Source organism: Uloborus diversus, unplaced genomic scaffold, assembly GCF_026930045.1.
Source record: "Uloborus diversus isolate 005 unplaced genomic scaffold, Udiv.v.3.1 scaffold_542, whole genome shotgun sequence".
Classification (NCBI taxonomy): domain Eukaryota; kingdom Metazoa; phylum Arthropoda; class Arachnida; order Araneae; family Uloboridae; genus Uloborus; species Uloborus diversus.
The window spans coordinates 50,083-71,651 of record NW_026558728.1 but is presented as its reverse complement, the minus strand read 5'-3'; the positions used below and the strand labels follow the sequence as shown (position 1 = coordinate 71,651).

Here is a 21,569-nt window from a genome sequence, read left to right as displayed (position 1 = left end):
AGGAAAACGTTCAAAGCAGCGGTTGACAATACTTCTTGCGGCAAACATGACCGGAACCGAGAAGTTGTCTCTTTTATTAATCAGAAAGTCGGCAAACCCAAGGTGCTTTAAGGGCGTGAAAACTTTACCGATTGAGTACAAAAACAACCAAAAAGCGTGGATGACTAGTGCATTTTTCGAAGAATGGATTTGAAAACTTGACCGGAAGATGGCTGCAAGTAAAAGAAAGATTTTGCTGATTGTTGACAACTACACTGCTCATCCTGCAATCGACAATTTAAAAGCCATAAAATTGGAATTTCTCCCTCCTAATGTCACCGCAATACTTCAACCCTTAGATCAGGGAGTTATACATTGCTTCAAATCCAACTATCGAAAAATGTTAGTCAGAAGAATGATTGCCGCTATGGAAAACAAGAAGACGTACGACATTGATATCCTAGGTGCTACGCATCTAGCCAAATCAGCATAGAATGATGTTCCACAAAACACAATAGCACATTGTTTTCGTCATGCCGGCTTTAAAACGAAAGAAGAATTTCAGAAAGAGTTGGGAAATCAGTCAGCTGAATTTTGACCGTTGCCGGAACCCTTATCGCCCGGCGCTCCTGTAGATGAAACTCCAGACACTAATGAAATGACCCAGCTCCTCAGTGTCAAATTTCCGGATCATCAATTATCTTTTGATGAGTATGTTGTGGTAGAGGAAAATTTACAGTGCTGCGAGGAAAATTTGAATGAGGGCGATTTTATTGCCCGTATTACCGGAAAAGAAGAAATCTGCGATTCTGACGACGGAGAAGAAATCGTCCAAGTTTTTGAAGAAGTGAATGAAAAAGAAACTTTCAATGCAATCAATGCCTTGCGTCAATATTTTGAAGGACAATTTAATTCTGAAGATTTCCTTCAAAATCTAACGGATATGGAATCAGTTATAATGAAAAATTCCCAAATGAACTTGAAACAGGCATCAATCAAAGACATTTTTTCAAAAATACAGTAATGGAACAAATAAATACTAGAAGTGTTCTCTAGGTATGTACTGTCGAATCATTTCTTTGCTCATTTTTTAAATTATTTTTTCAATTCGTTACAACGACCTTTCGTTATAACCAGGGCCGTCCGAAGAGCTGACGGCGCCCGGGGCGAATGTTTCTTGGAGACGCCCCCCCCCCTCCCTACACACAGAAAAATCAAGTTAGTTATAACATCAATGCATCACTCGCGTGAATGCGTCATACTTGTTACGCATCAAACATTTTTTAAATATTAATAGACAAAACAATTAGAGGGCTGTAGATCATATAAACTATAATGCAAGCAATGAGTATGTTTTTATTATTTATTAATTAATACCCTGAAAACAATTCAAAAAATGGAAATGTTAAAAATTTAAATATTTATTTTGTAAAATGTTACCCCACAAAATAAAAAAAAAAAACAAACAATTAAAACTGAATTACTTTATCATATTGATCAAATTAAGGACACGAATAAATAATTGTAGATTATGTAAAAAGGAAATGTGTGTCTCTCGAAAGAAATTAAATCAAAATCATTTCGATCTGGACTTTTTCAATGATTCTTTTCAAGAGTTTTTTGCTTTTACTTGTTCTAACTTAATACCAGCATTTATATGTGTAGAATCAAAGAACGTTTTTTGCATCAAAATTTTATAAGTTTCTGTTCTACATAGCTAGGTTCAGGGGGCCCCAAAAGGTCGGATCCAGAAAGTTTTCAAGGAAGGGGCGGTTCATTTTTATTACTTACTTTTTACAATGTTTTCTGATTTAAAAATAGTGATCACAAAGGTTTTGGACTTTTAACTCCGAAACAGTTTCGGGATAGGGTCATAAACCCAAACCCCATTTCTCCCAACATCAATGAAACTCGTCTAAATTTGCATTTTTTGAACTTCATTTTCAAAAAATTACCGATGGAGAGTCTCTCAAGGGAGAGGCGATCGCCCCTCCCTTCTATCCGTCCCTGGTGCCCCATTATGAATAAGAAAGATGCGACTCAGATTGCAAAATTGCAATTTTTAGAAGGAGCGTTTTCAAGTGAGTTATGCAACATTCAAACAGCGTCCGCACATCACGTTCGCCACGTAAAGCGGACAGAGTAACGTTTTCCGAAAAGAGAGAAGCATTCATACTTTGCGGAACCCGAAAAAGGCACATGTCAGTCTCTCACCCAATAGAGAAAGCGCGCTCATCTCGTGGAGACCAATGAAATGCGACACCCAACTCTACGGACGTCAGAGCCGTCAAATATCTGGCTTCTCGTCCCGTCGACGGGTCCCGTACAATACGGCTTGCTGTCATGGCAACGCCGGTCGAAAACTGGTTTTAGGGAGAAAAGCATACGTCGGTGACGGATGTGCGGACGTAGTGTGAATGTTGCATTACTTGGTGTTTCAAAGCATTTGAGAGGGGATAGGCACCCCATCCCCCATACATTTGTGATGAGTTTGCTGAACAAAAATATGTTACCTAATTTGTAGTTTTAGTCGACAGTACCGAACCATCACAAACTGAATAATTTTTATAACTGGCACAAAATAAATCAAATTGATCGTCCTTGGTTTAATATGCACATTAATTTGTGAAGAAGAAAAAAAGTATATACCAATGCGTTACTTTGCTTGTAATTTAAAAGTAGAATGTATATTTGCCATTTTATATTAAAAAAAATTACATCTCAAACACAACCTTAAAAAATACCAAAATGAAGGCTCATAGCAGAATGGTAATGGTTTTTTGGCTGCAGCCTGTTGCAATTACTGGGGTGAACTGAAAGTATTTTCTTCTTGACGTCATGGGTCAACCTAAAGACATCTCCTGTCTTGTTCCCAATCATGAGCCTCCCCCACCCCTACCTCCTGTAAGCAGTGGCCTGCACAGAAATTTTCGGGTCCGTAACAAATGACATTTACGGGCCCCCATCCATCCATATTGTTTACCTCTACGTCTCTACATATATTTCAGCCCTCATTTTTAAAATCTCGGGCCCCCTTCAGATTCAAGCCCGGGTCAACAGATGTCCCTTCTCCCCCCCCCCCCGTGCAAACCCTGTCTAATAGCCTACGCAGGGACTGAATTCTAAGAAATTTGGTGAGAACTATTCAATTTAGAAGTGCCTTTTGCTTTATTTTAAACAGGTATTTTCTCAGAATTTATATCTGCTTCAATAATAAAAAGAAACGAATGTTCTGAAACCTGGGAGAGAAAAATATCTTCGTGCACTGGACAAAATAGAGAACTATTGCAATGATTCTCTATTTTTGCAGCGCCCCCTCATTTCGTGGCGCCTGGGGCAATTGCCCCGCTCGCCCCCCTCTTCGAACGGCCCTGGTTATAACCTTATGATATTGGTCCCGTAGGGGGTCGTTATACCAAGGTTCTACTGTAATAATAATTTCTTTAAGTATACATAGAAATCAGTGTACTGTGTACATTTCTAAGGATGAATTATGTAGTTACAAAATTGTCACTATTCTTGGCTTGTAGGGATAAAAATTGTTTTAAATTGGGGAATAACACTTAATCAAAGTTGTGCATTTTGAATTGCGATATTATCATAGCCAATGTCTGATTATAAAAATGTTTAAAGCGTGATATTTTCAGATGCTGATATAATGGGAAAATTTGCACATTTGGAATACAAATTTGGAGATCTTGAGAGAAGTTTTAGCATGTACGAAGAAATTCTAGTTAAGTATCCTAAAAGAAAAGATCTTAGATCAGTCTATGTGCACCTTTTGAAACAACAAGGACAAAATGAGAGAGCTAATGTTTTAACAAATTTTGTATAAATGTATGTTATTTATTAAATATGTAAATAAATTCTTTTACAAGTATGATAAATATTTTTTGCACTACAATAATTTGCTGCATCACAAAGTTATTGTTTCTGATTTTTAATCATTAGTTAAGGTTTTAAAAGCGTTAACCAAGTGTACACAAAAGAAGATGTTTTGTATTGCAAACTTGTTTTTCAGTAACAAAATTGTTTAGTATTATTATTTTGACTGCAAAACTTCATGCTACAAGATTGAATTAACCGGATACAAAACCAAAGAAAGGTCTGTTACAAAAATACTTTTTCGTGAATGTGTAGCATTTATGAAATTGATAATTCATATCGCCATGTCACCAAAAAGTTTAATTAAAATGTATTACTATAATTTTATGTGTTTTACATCATTAAGAATTCGATCGTAATATTCAATAAAAACAGCAGTGTTGTGGCGAACTAAAGACAAAAACTGCCCAGCAAATGATGAAAGTTCTTTTTGTAATGAAGAAAGGCCAGGAGGTATTTTCAGCATTGTTGAAGAATGTAGTGTCAACTCCAAAAACTCTAAAATGCGCTTTGCTAAAAGAAAAAAAAAAGTCATAAGTTACCATATATAAAAAAAACTGTAACTATCAACAGTCTTTCATGTTTTTTTTTTTTTCAGCAACGATTAAGTGAATGTAGAAATATACACCCACTTTAACTTCATAAATGCAACATCTATATATTTAGACATTCCTATTTCTTTCAGTCCCCTTCCAACTACATTAAACATTTCAAGGTCACTGAGACCTGAATAGTTGAAATATGATTTTACATCTGCAATCTTTGCTTGCGTAAACAAGTCATCCAGACAATTTTGTTGGAAAAAAACTCGTGTCTCCACTCCTCTACATGATGGATTTAACCTAACATGATCTGTTTCAGTTGCTCCATTTGCTGCATATGTTTGTAATCACCATTTGGCATAATGAGCGATTATTTTTTAATAGAAGTAGGCTATACCTTGAAATAATTTAACAGAAGAGTTACAAAGTTGTAGAATGACAAATTGAGAAAAAGTTCAGAAAAAAATAAATAAACATGTTTGAAGCTGAATAAAATAATAAGTTTTTAACATTAATATAATAAATCCAATTCAACAGGAAATAAATAAATTTACACTAACTATCCTTCAAATGCATTACATCACTGGAATAAAGTGCCACATTCAAGACAATTTATAGCACAAAGTCAACAAGGCATATCAAAAATTATATAGGGATAGAACCATCTCTTTTCAAGTGCTTAACCCTGAACCATGATGACATGAACTGAACACAGGGTTCGTACGGGTCATGGAAATCCTGGAAAGTCATGGAATTTTTTTTTACAAATTTCAGACCTGGAAAAGTCATGGAAAGCAAATATTTTCATTAAAAGTCATGGAAATTTATTTAAAGTCATGAAAAAATGTTTTGGGCAATAAGAAAATTACAATAACTAAAAGAGTGCTGGGAATATTGAGCGATTTATTAATATTGGCATATAAATTAAAGGATCTCAAAAACAATTTCGAGTTTTGGAATCCAATTTCATCCGCTTCTGTAACAGCCGCTCGCCATTTTTTGTAATGTGATTTTGCTGCTGGGGCATCATTAACTTAAAATTCACCATTATTTTCAGCATTTCTTATATTTTATTTCCTGTAGTGGTGGACATGCACGTTCTTGATTTTGCCACGCGCCCTCAAAAAGTGTAATTCAATTACATCCGAGTTCGTTTCAACTACTTGTAAAAAATTCATTGTTAAATTTATCAGAGTTAATCTCAATATTTTGAAGGCTGTAGAAAATGAAGGCTTTAGTCATGCAATAGAACATAGTAATAGAGGAATTCTAATACTCAGGTGCCCAACATACAGCTTGCAAAACTGATCCTTGTGGCCAGCTGAAATACATCTGGTTTAGAAAAATGAATTTACTAACAACATGGCATTACTTTTTTACAAATGTACAGTCAAGTAACATGGGTGATTAGATGCACTATTGACTCCAAAAGGCAATGTTTTTATGAAAAGAATTTATTATTGAAAACTTAGTAATGACTCATTCAATTTTTGTCCAATTCATTACTATTCTGCCCTATTTATTAAATATTTAGTAGACATTTAAACATCAGTGTATTGCGTTCATTATATTTTTACTTTACTTAAATTCATATGATAATGACGAATAAGAATAATTTATTACTTTCTACAGCGTGCACTGATCTTTTTTGAGTTACAAGTAAGTGCTCCCATAAGGTAGTGACATTCACATAAAAGTTTTTTTAAAGCCCATTTCCGAAAATTGGCAAGTTTGACATTATAAAGTACTATATTCTTCGTGTAACATTGTCATGAAATTTTTTATGAAGTCGTGAAAAAATCTTGGAAAAGTCATGGAAATTTTTTATCTAAATTGAGTATGAACCCTGTGAACAGCACATCACAAAAAGTAGAAATCAAGCAAGCTAGAGCATGTATATGTGAGACTTTTAAAACCTTCTTCCCACGTGCAAAAATAATCTTATCATTTATGCAAATAACTAAGTACAACTCTTACCATACAAAAAAAACTTTGAAGAATAACAGAATTTCTATAAAATACTAAGCACTTTTCATAATGCACTCAAAAGGACAAAATTACTTTTCTGGGTCAGAGAGGACAATATTTAAGTGTTCCTGTAGTTTTCAATTATTCCAAGAAAATGACTCCACAAATGAGGAAAAGTACAGATCAAGTCAAGTAGAGAATTTATCATTATCTTACTTTCTGTCATAAATTTGAGTGCTGAAACATGCATATTTTTCTGGGAAAGTTTGGTTTGAAATGATTTAAGCTGCACTTTTCCTCGTTTGTGGAGTCATTTTCTTGGAATAATTGATAACTACAGGAATGCTTAAATATTGTCCTTTCTGACCCAGAAAAGTTATTTTGTCTTTTTGAGTGCATTATGAAAAGTGCTTTGTATTTTTGTAGAAATTCTGTTAATTTATTCTTTTTAGTATAAATGTACTTTAGAAATAGAATAATATTACCATCACAAAATTTCACCTCTTTTTTTTATACAAATGCTTCATACTAAAAGGGAAAAAACTACATATGTGTCTAAAACTTTAAGCATTTGGCGCTAAAAATTAATCTTTGTTCTCCTCTAGGATTTGTTTGTGTGCTAATTTAATTAGAACCATTTAAATATAAAAGGTTTGCAAAATTAATTCATATTTCAGGACAAAGAAGTTACTCGTGATAAAGATCCTAATATGTGTCTTTATTTAGCCCCATTTTCGATATTGGTATAAATGATGATAAAAATCCTATGAAACCAATAATAGTCTATAAATTTCATGCCCGCTCCAGAGAAGCCTTGATTCAAAATTTTTATTATGATTACTATTAATATTGCTCTTGCAAAGCAATAAAGTTTGTCACAATGGGTTTTATATGAAAACATTTAATGGGGAAATTGCATGAAATTTGCTGTTTTCCAACATAACCGAAATAATAATTTTATTTTAGAATTGAATTTTTTAGCACTATTAAGCAAATCGTTTAGTGAAACCCTAAAGTCTCTAAGTGGTCTAGTTGCTGAGATATAAGGAAAATGAGGCCTCAGATTTTTCTGTGACAATCAGGCCAAGTATAATAAAAGTGATTAAAAAGTGGGTTTCTTAGAAAAAGCAAGACATATTTGTTCAGAAAATTTTAATTTTGCTTTTTGATTTTTAATGAAGACATTTTTAAACCAATGAGTAAAACACATTCCCTACGTTTTAAAAGAATATTCTTGAACTGATTCATTAGAAAGAAGATGACAAAATCAGTAATACTTACATAGTAATTGTCGAACACTATGATCTTCTGTAGAAATTTGTTTTATTAGTGATATCAGTGTTTTTTCTTTTTCTTCTTCCAGGGCTGTGTATCCATGTTGATCTAAGCATAAATTAACATCTTTCAGAACTTGCAAGGCTACTGTTTCCATTTTTTCTTCCAACTGGCCTACAGAACTAAGTAAATGAATTAATTATGTTAGTTAAAATGGAGACACAATTGGAGTGAAAATTGGAAAGAAAAACATTTTTATCACATAAAAATCCACAATAAGTAACAAGAATAAATGAATCAAATTAAAGAGATGGATGAAAGTTAAATTTAAAAAAAAAATTAACTTTGTTTTTGACAAACAATTTTTAAATTAAGGTATGGAATTTTGAAACGTTTACTTATTAACATTCTTTTTTTCTTTTCCAACTCTATCTTCTGTAGTTGATTACTCTTATGTTTTTATAAGTTCATTTAATAAACTACTTTTAATGCCTTTTTATTTACTCTTAAATATTGTATGAAAAGAATACTACTAAATTTAGATTTCATGGTTATGCTAGAATAAGGATACTAAAAGCAGTTCTTTTGTAGCAAATAAATTATTTTATTGTTTACAAACTGGTATTGATGAACATTTTTATAAGTATACTTTAATAGGTATGGAATAAAAATAAGACATTTGAAACATTCAGTACCTGCGTTTGATCATAAAAGAATCCTGAAATGGTAGTGTGAAATTTGTTTAGTGAAATATAGAGGTCCATACACAGTAGAATATAATCACACAATGATTGTTATTTATCAAAATATTTTTTCTCTAAAAAATATGAAAAAGTAGCATTGCGTAATGCGGCCAAGATTACCCTGACCTTCCTATATGGGACACTAAGTGGTGAAAAATTGCCTCTCTCCTTCTCCTCGGTTGCAAAAATATATTTTGGAATCAACAAGCACTGTGCAACACAAGAAATTTACTGATTGTGAAAAAAGTGACAATTGAGAAGAGTAAAAAACTCTCAAGACGCAATAGTTAAATTTCTTGATAAAAAAAAGGGCAAGTTGTTATCCTTCAATTTGCCTCTCACTATAATACTACATAGTAAAAAAATTACAGCAGAATGTTTCAATTCGCTAATTTTCTTACTCCAGTGATTCCCAACTCATCCATTTGTTAAAAGGTATCGAATTTCCAATTGATGAACTGGCCAATTTTACAAAAATGCATATACACAGACATATTTTGAAAAAAATGAGACATTAAAGAAAAGTTTAGAGTTTAAATAATGTTTCTATTACAGTAAGTTTTGTCACAGCTTGAATGTAAAATATTTTCTTAGATATCTGATGAGTTTGACATGTGCTTAGTATGTAAGATCCTGAACTTTTTAACTGAAATTTAAAGATATATCAAAATATTGAAAAGGTCATCTAATTTTGAACATATTCATAAATTATTATCATCAATTAGGGAGCATGTGCAACCTGGGAAAAACTTAAATGTCATTATCTTTCAAAAACCTACAAGTCCTTGGAAATAGGGATAATGGAAAAATTTCTGTAAAATTCTTGATTTTTTTCCCTTCTAAATCCTACCAGCCAAGCACATGATGTGGCTAATGTAGGAAAACAAGTGACACATAAAGCTGTTCCCACAAAAGGAGTTTTTTTTTTTTTTTTTTGTCAAGGGTGGAAATTATCCATATAGACCATTCTGACAAAAATACATTTTCCCAGTTTCTATTAAAGTGGCAAAATAAGTTTCTTACAATATTAAATATGAAGTCAATTTATTGCAGTTTGAATACTGTAATTATGAGCGGCTATGAAACAGGCTTTCACCCTTGTGACTTTGGAGTATCTCCAAAAAACACTTCCGAGAACATGACACAGAATTCAGCTACGTTATGACATGGATGGTGTTCATACCAGTGTTTATGACTTTTGAGATTTCGAGGAAACTCGATATAAAAGACATAAAAAGACCATAAAAAAACAAAAGAAAATAAAGGATGGGAAGTGGAGGAGTATATCCACTTCCAGACAATCCTATACATAAGTTTTTTTTTCCTTTTAATTGAACACACTGCATGAAAAATAATTATTAAGGTGATCTGCAACACAGTAGTAAAGTTATGATCACAAAAAGCAATAATTTCAAAGAAAAAAAATAGAGAGATTATCATACTTCTTACTACTATTATACATGCGAAAGTTTGTCTGTATGGATGGATTAATATATAGATGTTTGTTACTCTTTCACACAAAAACTGCTGAATGGATTTTTATGAAACTTTACAGTACACAGCTTAGGCACCAGAATAACACATAGGGTAGTTTTCGTCCCGTTATGGAGGGCAAAACCCCCCCACAATGGGGGTGGGCCATAAAACACAATTTTTGTATAAATTCTCTAATATCGGGATGAAAAAATACTTGCACATATTAACATCATATGTCCATCGAAAGCTCTGGTTTTTCTGCTGAAGATGGCACGTGTTCAAAATTTCTAAGTGGAATAAAAAATGAGTTATGAGCTTTTTAGTTTCATGTTCGAAGGCTTTCCTCAACCCCAATACAGTATTTAGTATATCATCTCAACTCCCTGTCGATAGTGGCAATTGTTGTATTGTTGACTATTTTTGCTTTTCGTCAGACTGTTCACAGCTTTTCTCAAGTCAAATCTTAAAGTAAGATTTTTGCATAAGATTGATGAATAATACATGGATTTGGCTGATTATTTTCCAGTTTAACACAACTTTGAGGCAATTAATGGGGTTTATTTTAATTTGTGTTGACTGGGTATTTGATCGACCAACAGGAATCTCGCCAAACTTTTTTTGTGGAATTATTTTAATAGCTAAGGCATTTGGCAACTTTTTCAATTGTTGCTGTTTTTGAAGCAAAAGACTACTCAATACTGTTTCTCAGTTTTCAATATGTAACCAAGATATCGCAATTTCTTTAGTATTTCTTTCTTTATTAAATCATTTGTTAACATGTAAAATAATCTGCCAACTAAATTAAGCAAATCCATAAACAGCACAAATTTAAGCACAATTTCAAACAATTGACAAATGTTATCACTTATTTCGGAAACATTTCGAATTGCATCATTTTATGGTCACCAGAAGTATTGGCGTATTTGGCAACACTATCTCTTCGATGAAAATTAGTAACACACAGTTTTACAAATGAGCGTTCAAAAACATTGGCGCTACAGCCATTACTAAAGTTGCATTAATATGTAAAAATTTCGCCAGATAAATTTCGGTAAAAAGATCATTAAATACTATGTATAAGGTATTGAAGTTGAAATTAATCTGCCAAATTAGTGAAACAACACACTCAAATAACATTAAAACTACTATTAAAATGTAAATTAATCCATCCATTTTTATCCCCAGTCTCACCAGGCAACTACGTTAGTGCTTTGGCAAATTATTTTAAATTTTAATGAAACTTTGAATTCTCTTTTTCTTTTTTGTGTGTTTTTAAGGATTTATGATGCTAATTAGGATTTTGTGGAATTAATGTCCCTACTTTAATGGCGACAATGGAGAATATTGTTCTTTCTTTCTTTTTTTTTTTTTTTTTAATGTTATCGGACCTGTACTGATGATTTTTGGAATTAATCATGACGAAGATCTTCAGAGGGAGATGTTATTTGAAAACGCTGATATCACCATTCTAAAAGAGACTTTAGGGAATGTTTCTCTTTCCGAAACGAGAAGTCCTCATTTGAATGGGAACTTAAAAAAAAAAAAAAAAAAAAACTGTTGTGCTTACTCTGATTTTAATGGTATTTTTACTCTTAACTTTTTGGTATTTTAATCAGGACCGTTTACGTTATTTAGAAACAGTTGATTTCCTTCTGATGGGGATTTTAAAGGTTTGATGTTCTCAGTCTAAAGGGGCATTATTAGAATTAGGATTTGTATTGACTGTTGACCCTATTTTGGGACGATTGCTCCAGTAAGAAGCTACACAATAATTTAGATAGCCGGTGTAGCGCTGGACATCATTTGACGGGGATCAGGATTATAAGGGAAATGTTAGACTTTATTTAAGAATTGTTGACCTCATTCAAATTGGAATTTTGAAGAATTACCCAAACTAACTTCTTTACAACTCCTGAATGTTTTCCTGGTTCATATTGTGTGATTTTTTGGGTGTCTTCTAGCTTCGCCGATTTTTCATTTACCCCCCCCCCCTCCCCCGACTTTCAGTTTTAATCATATCTTTCGATATATTAAAGGGGGAGGCTTTTTGAAATGTCGGCAAAACTGGGGACAAACCATTTTTTGGTAACTATTTGAGCTCCGCCTCTTTTGACCATTAACTTGAATCAATTGAAAAAAACTACATCAATTTGAGCGAAGCCGCAGGTAAAAGCTAGTTATCTAATAATTTTAATAACATTAATCATAATCACAGTAAAATAAAGCTATGGTATTTACAATTTTATACTTTACCTAATTTTTTTTATATCCGCAAGAAGTATCTGGACATGGCTTTTGAGAAGTTCTTTAAAATCTGTAATTCCCTGGATAGCAGGACCAACATTAGAATAGGTAACAAGAATCACACTGGCAGTCAGTATCATCACAGTTAAATTTTCTTTCATTTCAATGAAACGAGCATGATCAAGATGCAGTGTCTGAAAGTTTAAATATGAACTTCAGTAAGAATATGGCAAAAAATATATCATTCATTAGAGTTTTATTTAAGCATGCTAGTTCAGAAGTTAATTTAAATATTAATATGATATCAGCAAGAATGTATTTTATACAACAGCAATTTTTTCCATATAATTTTAAACATTACTTTCAAGTAAAGCAATATGTACACACACATTAACATGCATATGCCATGAAAATATGAAGTGTGGTAAAATGTCAACATTAGCCGGTGAATATCAACATTCATATATTAAAGACATCAGTGAAAGGCTGAATATGGTGAAAGGCAACAGTCTCTAATTTCCATCTATCAAGGTAACAAATAAATGGTAACATTCATGCTAATTTAAGGTAACATGTTTATCACAATACATCCAAACCTCTTTTTATGCGGTGGATAGGGACCGCATTAAAAAAAAATTGCATAAAAAAAATTCTTTAAAATTTCACCTGTAGCTTTAAAAAGTTATTTTTGCAACACAGTGAAAAAATATCTTTTTTATGCGATGGATAGGGACTGCATGAAAAAAGTCACGTAGAAAATAACCCACAATGTTATATTTAAACAAAACAGGGTGGCGATGGGAACAGGAAAAAAAAGTTCCCTGACTTTTCCCTGATTTCCCTGATTAAGTTCACCAAATTTCCCTGATTTACATTACCAATGATAATGGTTTTCTTTCTATGCCCTACCTGAAAGGCATTGCATAAAATATTAAATAAAATGCAGTGTTTAAAATGGTTTAAGCTGTTAATTAAAAATACATTTTGAAAAGATGCTCCTTCTTTTTGGTAAAAATAGTTATTAAATTATCGACAGAGAAATATTATAGGAAATCTAAAACAAATACTTCACTTCCAGGAACCAGTTAACATAAGAATTCTGAGAACTTATTCAAACCACTCTTAAAGACAAATGTAATCATGATAAAACTAAAAAATTTAAGTGGAAATAATCTTGAACTGAACTTTCTAGTAGTATAATTGTTACTACAAGAGTAACAAGTGATAGTTAAAGTATAGAAGTAATGTAGTTTTACTTACGTAAAAAATACTGCACCGTGTGCAGGTAAACGGCAGTATCTGCAGAAATTAGTTTTCGAGATATTTGAAGAAATGCGTGGTAGATTCGGTATTAACAATGGGAAAATGTTGGAATTAAGACGGGTTTTTTTGCGCCTCTTTTTCAGCGGAAACCAAATAAGCGACTTGTACAATAAAGGTAATGATGACGAAAATGCAAAAAGAAAACTGTGCAGTTTCTGCCCTTTATCCTGCCTTTTACCTGCACATGGCAGAATAGACATATTTATGTAAAACAAATTGAAATCTTCCAACAACCAGTCATATTGAGCTATTCTCGAATCAAGAACTTAGGTTTTAATGAATGAATACAGTATTTTAACTATTAAAATATAATAAAAATATTTACTTATGTACACAACTCGATTTCAAATGATTTCATTAGTTGTCAAAAAAAATCTTAGATTACTTTAGTTACAAACAACATTGAAATGCAAAACCAATTATTAATTTCAAAATGTATTTGGTTTTAAAAGAAGAGTTTTAAAGTCTGGAAAAAAAAACCTTCAAGTAATCTGAAGTAACAGGGAATAATAACATGGCAAAAAAAAATTGATTTTAAGTCAAATTAATTTTAGCAATCAAATTAAAAATTCAAGTGATAACTTTAAAGATTTTTTCAGCATTAATTTAAAAAACAAAAATCCTCTTGAAATCGTGATATAACAGTATGCTAATTACTTCAAGACAATGAGCAGTCTTGCATAATATAGACGAACGCGTAGCGAACGGCGTTCGCAGAAAATTTTTGGCTTCGCAGAAAATTTTTTTCAAACTGATAACGTTCATTTAAAAAAAAAAAAAAAAAAATTTTTTTTTTTTGAAGGGAATTTTTAAGAAAATCCCAGAATTTATTTCTGTTAAAGCCTTTCTCCAAAAGCCTTTTAAAGCACTTGTGTAAAAAAAATAATGGTTTTGGCAGTTTTCTTCAGTTGGTGAAAAATAAGCAATGTTATTGTAAAAAAAAAAAAAAAAAAAAAATAAATGATTTAAAGCACTTTTTTTTTTGTCTCTTTCATATTTGAATATAAATTTAATTTTTAATTCAAGGGTGAGTTAGGCAAAATTATTATTTGCAGAAAATTTTCCGGTTAGGATTTATGTTCGCAGAAAGCTTTTCCTTTTATCTAAGTCTGACAATGAGTAAAAGCAAGGGAGAAAAGTCATTAATGACGACTTCCTCTTTGCCTGTAGGGTTGTTTATTTTACATAGCATGGAATGGGTGAAGGAAAATCCAAGCTAGGTAAAATAAACAACTTTACAGACACAGAATCAATCTTAGGAAGCTCATCCTAAGATTTAATACTTTGACATTGAGGGAAAAAATGCACAAATATTCAGCACTGTATAATCACACCTCAATAATTTTACTTTTTTAAAACAAATAATTGGCGGTAAATTCGTAGGGAATCAAAGTACTTCATTTTTCAAAGAAAATTTTTTTTTTTTTCATTTGATCAATTTTCCCTGACTTTTTGTTAGTTTTTCGAAATTCCCTGATATTTCCCTGATTTTTCCCTGATCTCTCTGATTTCCCTGATCTGTCGCCACTCTGCAAAATCAAAATAAACCAAGTGATGATAATTTTGCCGACTCCCAAAAAATTTCCCGAATAAAGAAATTTTTGGGAGGTCACAGTGACTTCCCATCAGGATGTCCCTGTCGTCACTTGAAGATACTACCTTGCACTCGCTTTATAAATAATTTTCATAAACCACACAAAACAAAATCGCACAAAAAAAAAATAAGATTGGATGTATGTATTAAAATTCAGCCTTTTTTCCCTAGAATTTAAGATTACAAAACTGACGTAAATATTTACAGCTGATAATTAGAGGTTCAATGAATAATTTAAACAGATATATATGTTTTCTTTTTGTTCCTAAAAAGAAACAAATTTTGCTTACATATTTTTTTTCATATTTAAAATTCTCTTTAGAAAAAAATCTTATAATTGTATTTTAGAGGCCTATGATAAACATATCATTAATATCTATTGACACAGTCAAAGCAAAAATAAAATTAAACCATCGATTCCGCATTTTAATTTTTGACTCATAAAAGAAAATGGAATTCTGTTTAAGAAAACTTGAAATAAGCGTTGTAACACAAATTATTACCGATAAGGCCAAGAGGATCTTTTGGTCTTGCAGGGTGCCATTGGTAATAATTGGGGTTTTTCACCAAAAATCTCTCACTGGGTTTATACTAGAGTAATTGTACCTATGGTTACCTATGGAGCAATTGCATGGAGGGGTAAAACCTGAACTGTAACTGCTGAGGGTTGTATCACCAAAGTACAAAGGATGGCCATTATTGCAATCACTAGTGCTATGAGAACAACTCCTTCCCATAGCGTTGAACTCCTTGCAGGCCTACATCCTCTACATAAGCAAGTGGAGATGGAGACGATCTTGTGTGCATATTTCTTTCAAAGAAACAAACAAGCATTGTATTTATTTGACAGTAATAGCTATTAATCCCTAGCAGGAGTATCACAAGAGCGTCTTTTTTTTTTCCTATTTTTTTTTTTTTTTTTGTAAAATTAGCAGATCTTGCATAAGCTGATCTCTCTAGCTTAATTTTTCTAAAGATTCCAAAAATTATCAGTTTATACATGGAAATATGTTATTTTGATTTCATATTTGCTCTTTCAATAAACAATTTGTGAAAGATCCATTTTGATTTATCAGAATTTTGAAAAGGGTCCGTTATGGCTGATCAGAATTTTGTGAAAAGTTCTTTTGGTTGATCGAAATTTTGTGAAGGGTCCCTTAATGAACCCAAATTTCCTCTGGCCAGACCCCTAGTATCAAATCAAATTATTAGGAATCATGTTTTAGACAAAATAGAAATAAGTTTGAATTAAGATTTGAAATTGAATGCTTAATTTATGTGCACAAGTAATAGTATTACAGTTAAAATTACCTCAGGAAAATTATCAGTATCCTTCCATTGTAAAATTTTAATGTAAGCTTTTCGTAAAATTAAAGAATTTGGGACCTCGGAAGCATTTGTTTCTTTTGAAATTTCTTGATAAACATTTTGCAACCAAATACGGGTAAATTTAAGGCCATCCACAGGAACAGATAATCCTAAAAAATAACATTTTAAAATTATGATATAATTTAATACTAAGTAAAGTAATATGCATTGCAAAAAGACAATTCGTCAAATAGATTTAATCCTTTAATAACTGTTTAGAATGAATTTCTAGTCTTTAGTTTTTTCAAGTCAAAGAATAACGAAGGTTATCAGGCAGCCTCAAACAAATAGCAAAACTAGAGAAGTTAATAGAGATTTCCTTAATCAGCACTTGAATCAAATTTCTGTTTTTAAATTTTTATCTTCCATTTTTTCTGTAACTTGGTTAAATATTTACTTTGACAAAAGCACTTTTTTCTTAAACTGTTCAATCAAGGATATCTCTTGCTAAAAATATATGCCCCCCCCCCCAATATATGCCAGCTTTCTGGTGGATAGAAACATTTTCCGTTTATCAAGGTACCAAAAAAAAAGAGTCAGGTAGGTCACTCATTGTTTCGGTAGCCAGCAAAACATTAATTTTTCTTACTTCTTTTTTGTTGCACGAGTTGGAATAGACCTTAAATCTGCATTTACGTTTTCTGCAACTAAAAAGATTAAAACTTCTTTAAAATACAATTACAGAACAGTATCGAATCTAGGAGGGGAGCAAGCCTTGGGTGGCAATTTCTAGAGGGCGACAAAATCACCCTATTTCTGTGTTTTTATATTGAAACATGATATAAAATGGGTAAGGGTGCCATTTCAAGATTTTGCTCCAAGATCTGGAACTTACAGAAAACAAAACCAAGGCCTACAACAGAAAATGAGACATTATGAAGTTAATCAGCATGCCTTCTGGATGATAAGGTTGTCACAACACATAATTTAGCTTTGAGTGATCATGCATAAATATTGTCCTAGTAGTTTTTTCACCCCAGACTCACAAAGGAAGGGGGTTATAAGTTTGACATATCTGTGTATCTGTCTGTAGCACTCTATCACCTAAACGAATAGACCGATTTTGAAAAAAAAAATTTCAAAAGGAGAGTTGATTGAGAGTGTTCGTAGCCAGGTTGAATCTTTGGATGATACTAATTAAAGAAGATATTAATTAAAAACCTCTATAAGGTTTTTTGCCATTTTTACAGTGAAAACATAGTTAAAAATTTTAAAATTTAATACCAAAACTAGCTGCATGCCCGGCATTGCACGGGCTACTTAAAAAATGAAAGAGATGTCCAACTGATGTTTTTGTATTACTCTGACATCAGTTTCTAAAGCGCTAAGGAGTAAATAAATACGCGTAATGCAAGGTTTGCAAAACACCAGTAGAGCATATTTTTGTCAAAAATCTCTTTAACGTTAATCATAGTTATCAATGATACAAGTTATGAGTATTTTCAACTAGCACAAAAGATGAAAATATATGCATCATCAACTATAATCTGTGCTCACGTTAAAATGAATTACATCTGATAGACTATATCTGAAATATTTATATACAATTACAATCAGCTTTTTACATAGAATGACATACTTTTTGGTTAGTTACATGAAACTAAAGCACCAAGACTAAATAACTACCAATAAGCATTAATTTAATACCAAGTCATCAGATTCCAATTTAGCTTTAGTTAAAATCCTTAAAAACAATCTTTTTTGTGAAATTCTGTTTTACAAAGAAATCCAAACAATCTTAATTTAACATGTCTTTTTAATGATATAATCTGTATTTTAAAAATAGAAACAGGAAGGAAAAAGAGAGTTATTACAATTCGAAAACTCAACCATGTGACGGAAAAAAGTCCAACAAAATAAACATAATTAGTCGCCATCCTAAGTGTGCCAAAATATGAGGGCGGTCAATGATAAACTTACACTACAATCAATAAACATAGCTAAAGAAACAACTTTCATATGCTGAAAAGAGTTAAGAATGTTGAATGTAAAAAATAAAAAAAGGACAGACGATAAAATAAAGGCTATGTCGAAAAGGGCAACCAATTTTAAACTAATTTAAAATGAAATTCTAGATGGAAATGTTGTTTTAAGATTTGGACAGCAGCCGAAAAATCTCTTTTAAAACAATTATTGGAATTTTACTTGCTCACCCATATGCAAAATGGCAACAGGAAAGAAATAAAAATTCCTAAATAACGTTATGTTAATTAACGTTTTAATTAATATCTCCACTAATTAAAGTCGCACAATTACGAGATTGGTCCTATTGTTTTCTTTGGAAAATTTCGAATTTATCGGTATCTGGTTTGACTCTCGACTCGCAGCGGTTCTCGAGAAGATCAATCTTCAGACAGACAGACGGACGCGAACAGATTTTAATATTATAGTGGATAAAGAGAATTTTTTTCTGCATTTGATAGAATGTGTTTGGAACTTCAATGTTTCACAGAATTTGAGTTATAACGTTTTTTAAAAGCAGATTTTAATAACGGCTAAGCCTTTATTCACGCGCTTGATAACCAAATTATTATTGGCTGACAAGGAAATAAGATGCAATGATTTAAAATTTTTATCTGTTTCCAGTTTCTATTTAATAACAAATAAAATACTTGACATAGATTTTTAATAATACAAGACTTTTAAAAGGATTTTCAATTTTCCCTGTTGATTCTACAGTTGCAACTCAGTCGGGGGTTTCTAAAATTTTTAATTTTATCGTTGCTTGTTAAGTTACTTTTACAGTAGATTTCTGCTGCCATTTATTTTGGCTTTCAGGTTAAAAAAGAAAAGGGATAAACTAACTTAAATTACGGTGTCTCATTATAAATAATCATAATGTTGTATGAAATATTAAGTAATTAAAGTAAAATTTGTTATTGACCAAAATTCACACAAAAAGATCATGCATAAAGCATGGTGAATCTTAATTTTCAAAGCACCTAATGAAAACAAAAACCTTCAAGAGATTTAAGTATTTCTTCAAACTTATTCTTTTCATATTCAATAGAATGTCTCTGTATATGAGGTCGTATGTTGATTAGGGTGTAATTCATAAAATCTATCTTCATCAAGTCCAGAGTTTCCAATATTCCTCTAAAAAGAAAAAAAAATCAAGGTTAATTTAAAGATGATATTTTAAGAAAAAATATGCATTGAACAAAATATCCACATGGCATAAACAAAGCTCAATGTATTATTATTTAAACATATTATAATGAATTATTATTTCTCTTGTAAGAAATCTAGTTGATGGTTTGCTTCGCATTAAGTTTATTTGCAGTAGGTACTGTTGACACATGATAACGAAAATAACATTAAATGATTTGAAATGAGGGCGGGTGAAAATTCAGATTTTTTAGGAGGTTAACATTAAAATATGATGTCAGAAATAGGAAAGAGGGGGGGGGGGAGGGGTCATGAGCTAAAAACTCAAGCAGAAATACGAGCTCTGGGGATTTTCCATGCTAATTTCTTGAATTTGAAGATCTGGAAATGCAGTTTTAGCCTTTTATCCTTGCTTTAAAAAAATTCTTTTAAACTATGTTTAAGACATCATTCCAATTCAATTGTAGCGAGTAAATATATTTACTCATGACAGGAGTTGCAAAAATCAAAAGATTGGAAAGTAATATTTTTTAACGGAAATCAGCGTCATATGGTGCCACATTTTGCATGGTATGAAGAAGTGAAGCAGAATGACTGGAGTTTTTTCGGTCTTTGGAAAGTACTTCGTTCGTACAGTTATTTGAAATATTAACTATAATCAATCAAAATCCACAGCACTTATGCTTCTCATAAATAATTGTCAAAATTTATGATTCTAACTATTCATTTTTTCAAAACTTTTGAACTCATAAGTTGTTTTTTGTGTTGGCCTTTGAAAATATTTAAAAGTACTTTTAAAAGTTTCTTACAAAGTGCAAGAATTATGTAAGATAAAAATATATTAGTAAATGTTAAACAGGATATTAAGCCATGCAACAATATTCCTATACCCCCTCCCCCCCCCCCCCCCAAAAAAAAACAATATAAAAAATGATAAATCTGATGTTTGAATAGCTGTTTTCTATTTTCAGTAGTGTTCTTAAGATAAGAGGCAATGAGAAGCAAAGGGTTGTAAGTGCACATTTTTAAGTTTTGAGTAAAACGCATTTAAAGTTCCAGTCATTGAAAAGTTCTAATTCATGCTGTATAGCAGCACCTACCCAGGCTACTAGCAGTGGTGTTCTCATAGGGTATACTCCATATACGCTGTATACTCTCTAATATTTTTTAGACAAAGCGTATACCCTCAAGCTTCATAAATTTTCATATTATGACATACTATGTAAATCACATACACAAATTGTGCGTAATGGATTACTGGGATATACCCTCAGAAAAATTGATGGGAACATGACTGGCTACTAGAACAATCTCTTTTCCCAAAACAGAGGAGAGGCTCCCCTACCATTTGTACTGGTTATCTCCAAATTTTTCATTTTGGCACTTACATCCCTTTACTTCTCACTGGCTCATATATGTTCCTTGTAGGGTAATACAAAATCTTTCCACAGTGCAATTTAAGCCGAAAAATTGAAATGTTGCTTAAACTGACATTTGTTCGGTGCTGGTATTCTACACAGCTTCCTTAAATCATATCATAATTAAAAAGTATTCAGTGATTATACTCAATACTCTCTTATTTGAAATAACCTCACATTTTCAATTCAAACTAATATATATTTCTGGCTTAATAAACAGCTTAAATAAAAATCTTGATTACATGTGTAAAAAAATATTACTTGTACAAAGGGACGACATCATTCAGCTGCCGGAGCTTTTGAATATTCTCATCTCTTGCTGGGGCACACAAACGAGCCATCGTCGAAATGATGAACTGGGCGTAACTCCCAATGTCCACTGTCCCTTTTTCTGCCTGCTGTTTCACTAAATCCACATCCAGCACATCATTGATCTCATTCCTCAAACGGGTGCTGTGCGGCATAAGCAAGGACAACAAAATCTAGAACAATATTTATGAAAAGCGCTGAGAGACATTTTTTGAAAAAGTTATGTAAGGATATGTAATGTACGAAATGGCTCATTTAAAGACAAAGTTTACTATTATTTTTCAAAATAGACAGACATTTTTAGTCTCATGATTTTTAAAAGGGCTCTGAGATTTTT

The 21,569-nt window shown here is 31.9% G+C and overlaps 2 protein-coding genes across 2 annotated transcripts in view; one reads left to right on the top strand and one right to left on the bottom strand.

Moving 5' to 3' along the window:
• LOC129233582 (protein RRP5 homolog) overlaps nt 1-3,814 on the top strand; it is a 36,828-nt gene extending 33,014 nt beyond the window's left edge. The window contains exon 5 of the mRNA XM_054867592.1: nt 3,627-3,814. Within this exon, the coding sequence (XP_054723567.1) occupies nt 3,627-3,814 (188 nt within the window). The remainder of the gene's footprint in view (nt 1-3,626) is intronic.
• The window catches only part of LOC129233581 (T-complex protein 11-like protein 1), a 43,687-nt gene continuing 25,922 nt past the window's right edge, over nt 3,805-21,569 (bottom strand). The window contains exons 5-10 of the mRNA XM_054867591.1: nt 21,185-21,405; nt 19,357-19,493; nt 16,341-16,507; nt 12,122-12,306; nt 7,656-7,831; nt 3,805-4,377 (exon numbers count right to left, since the gene is read on the bottom strand). Coding sequence (XP_054723566.1) covers nt 4,181-4,377; nt 7,656-7,831; nt 12,122-12,306; nt 16,341-16,507; nt 19,357-19,493; nt 21,185-21,405 — 1,083 coding nt within the window. The 3' untranslated portion in view covers nt 3,805-4,180. The remainder of the gene's footprint in view (nt 4,378-7,655; nt 7,832-12,121; nt 12,307-16,340; nt 16,508-19,356; nt 19,494-21,184; nt 21,406-21,569) is intronic.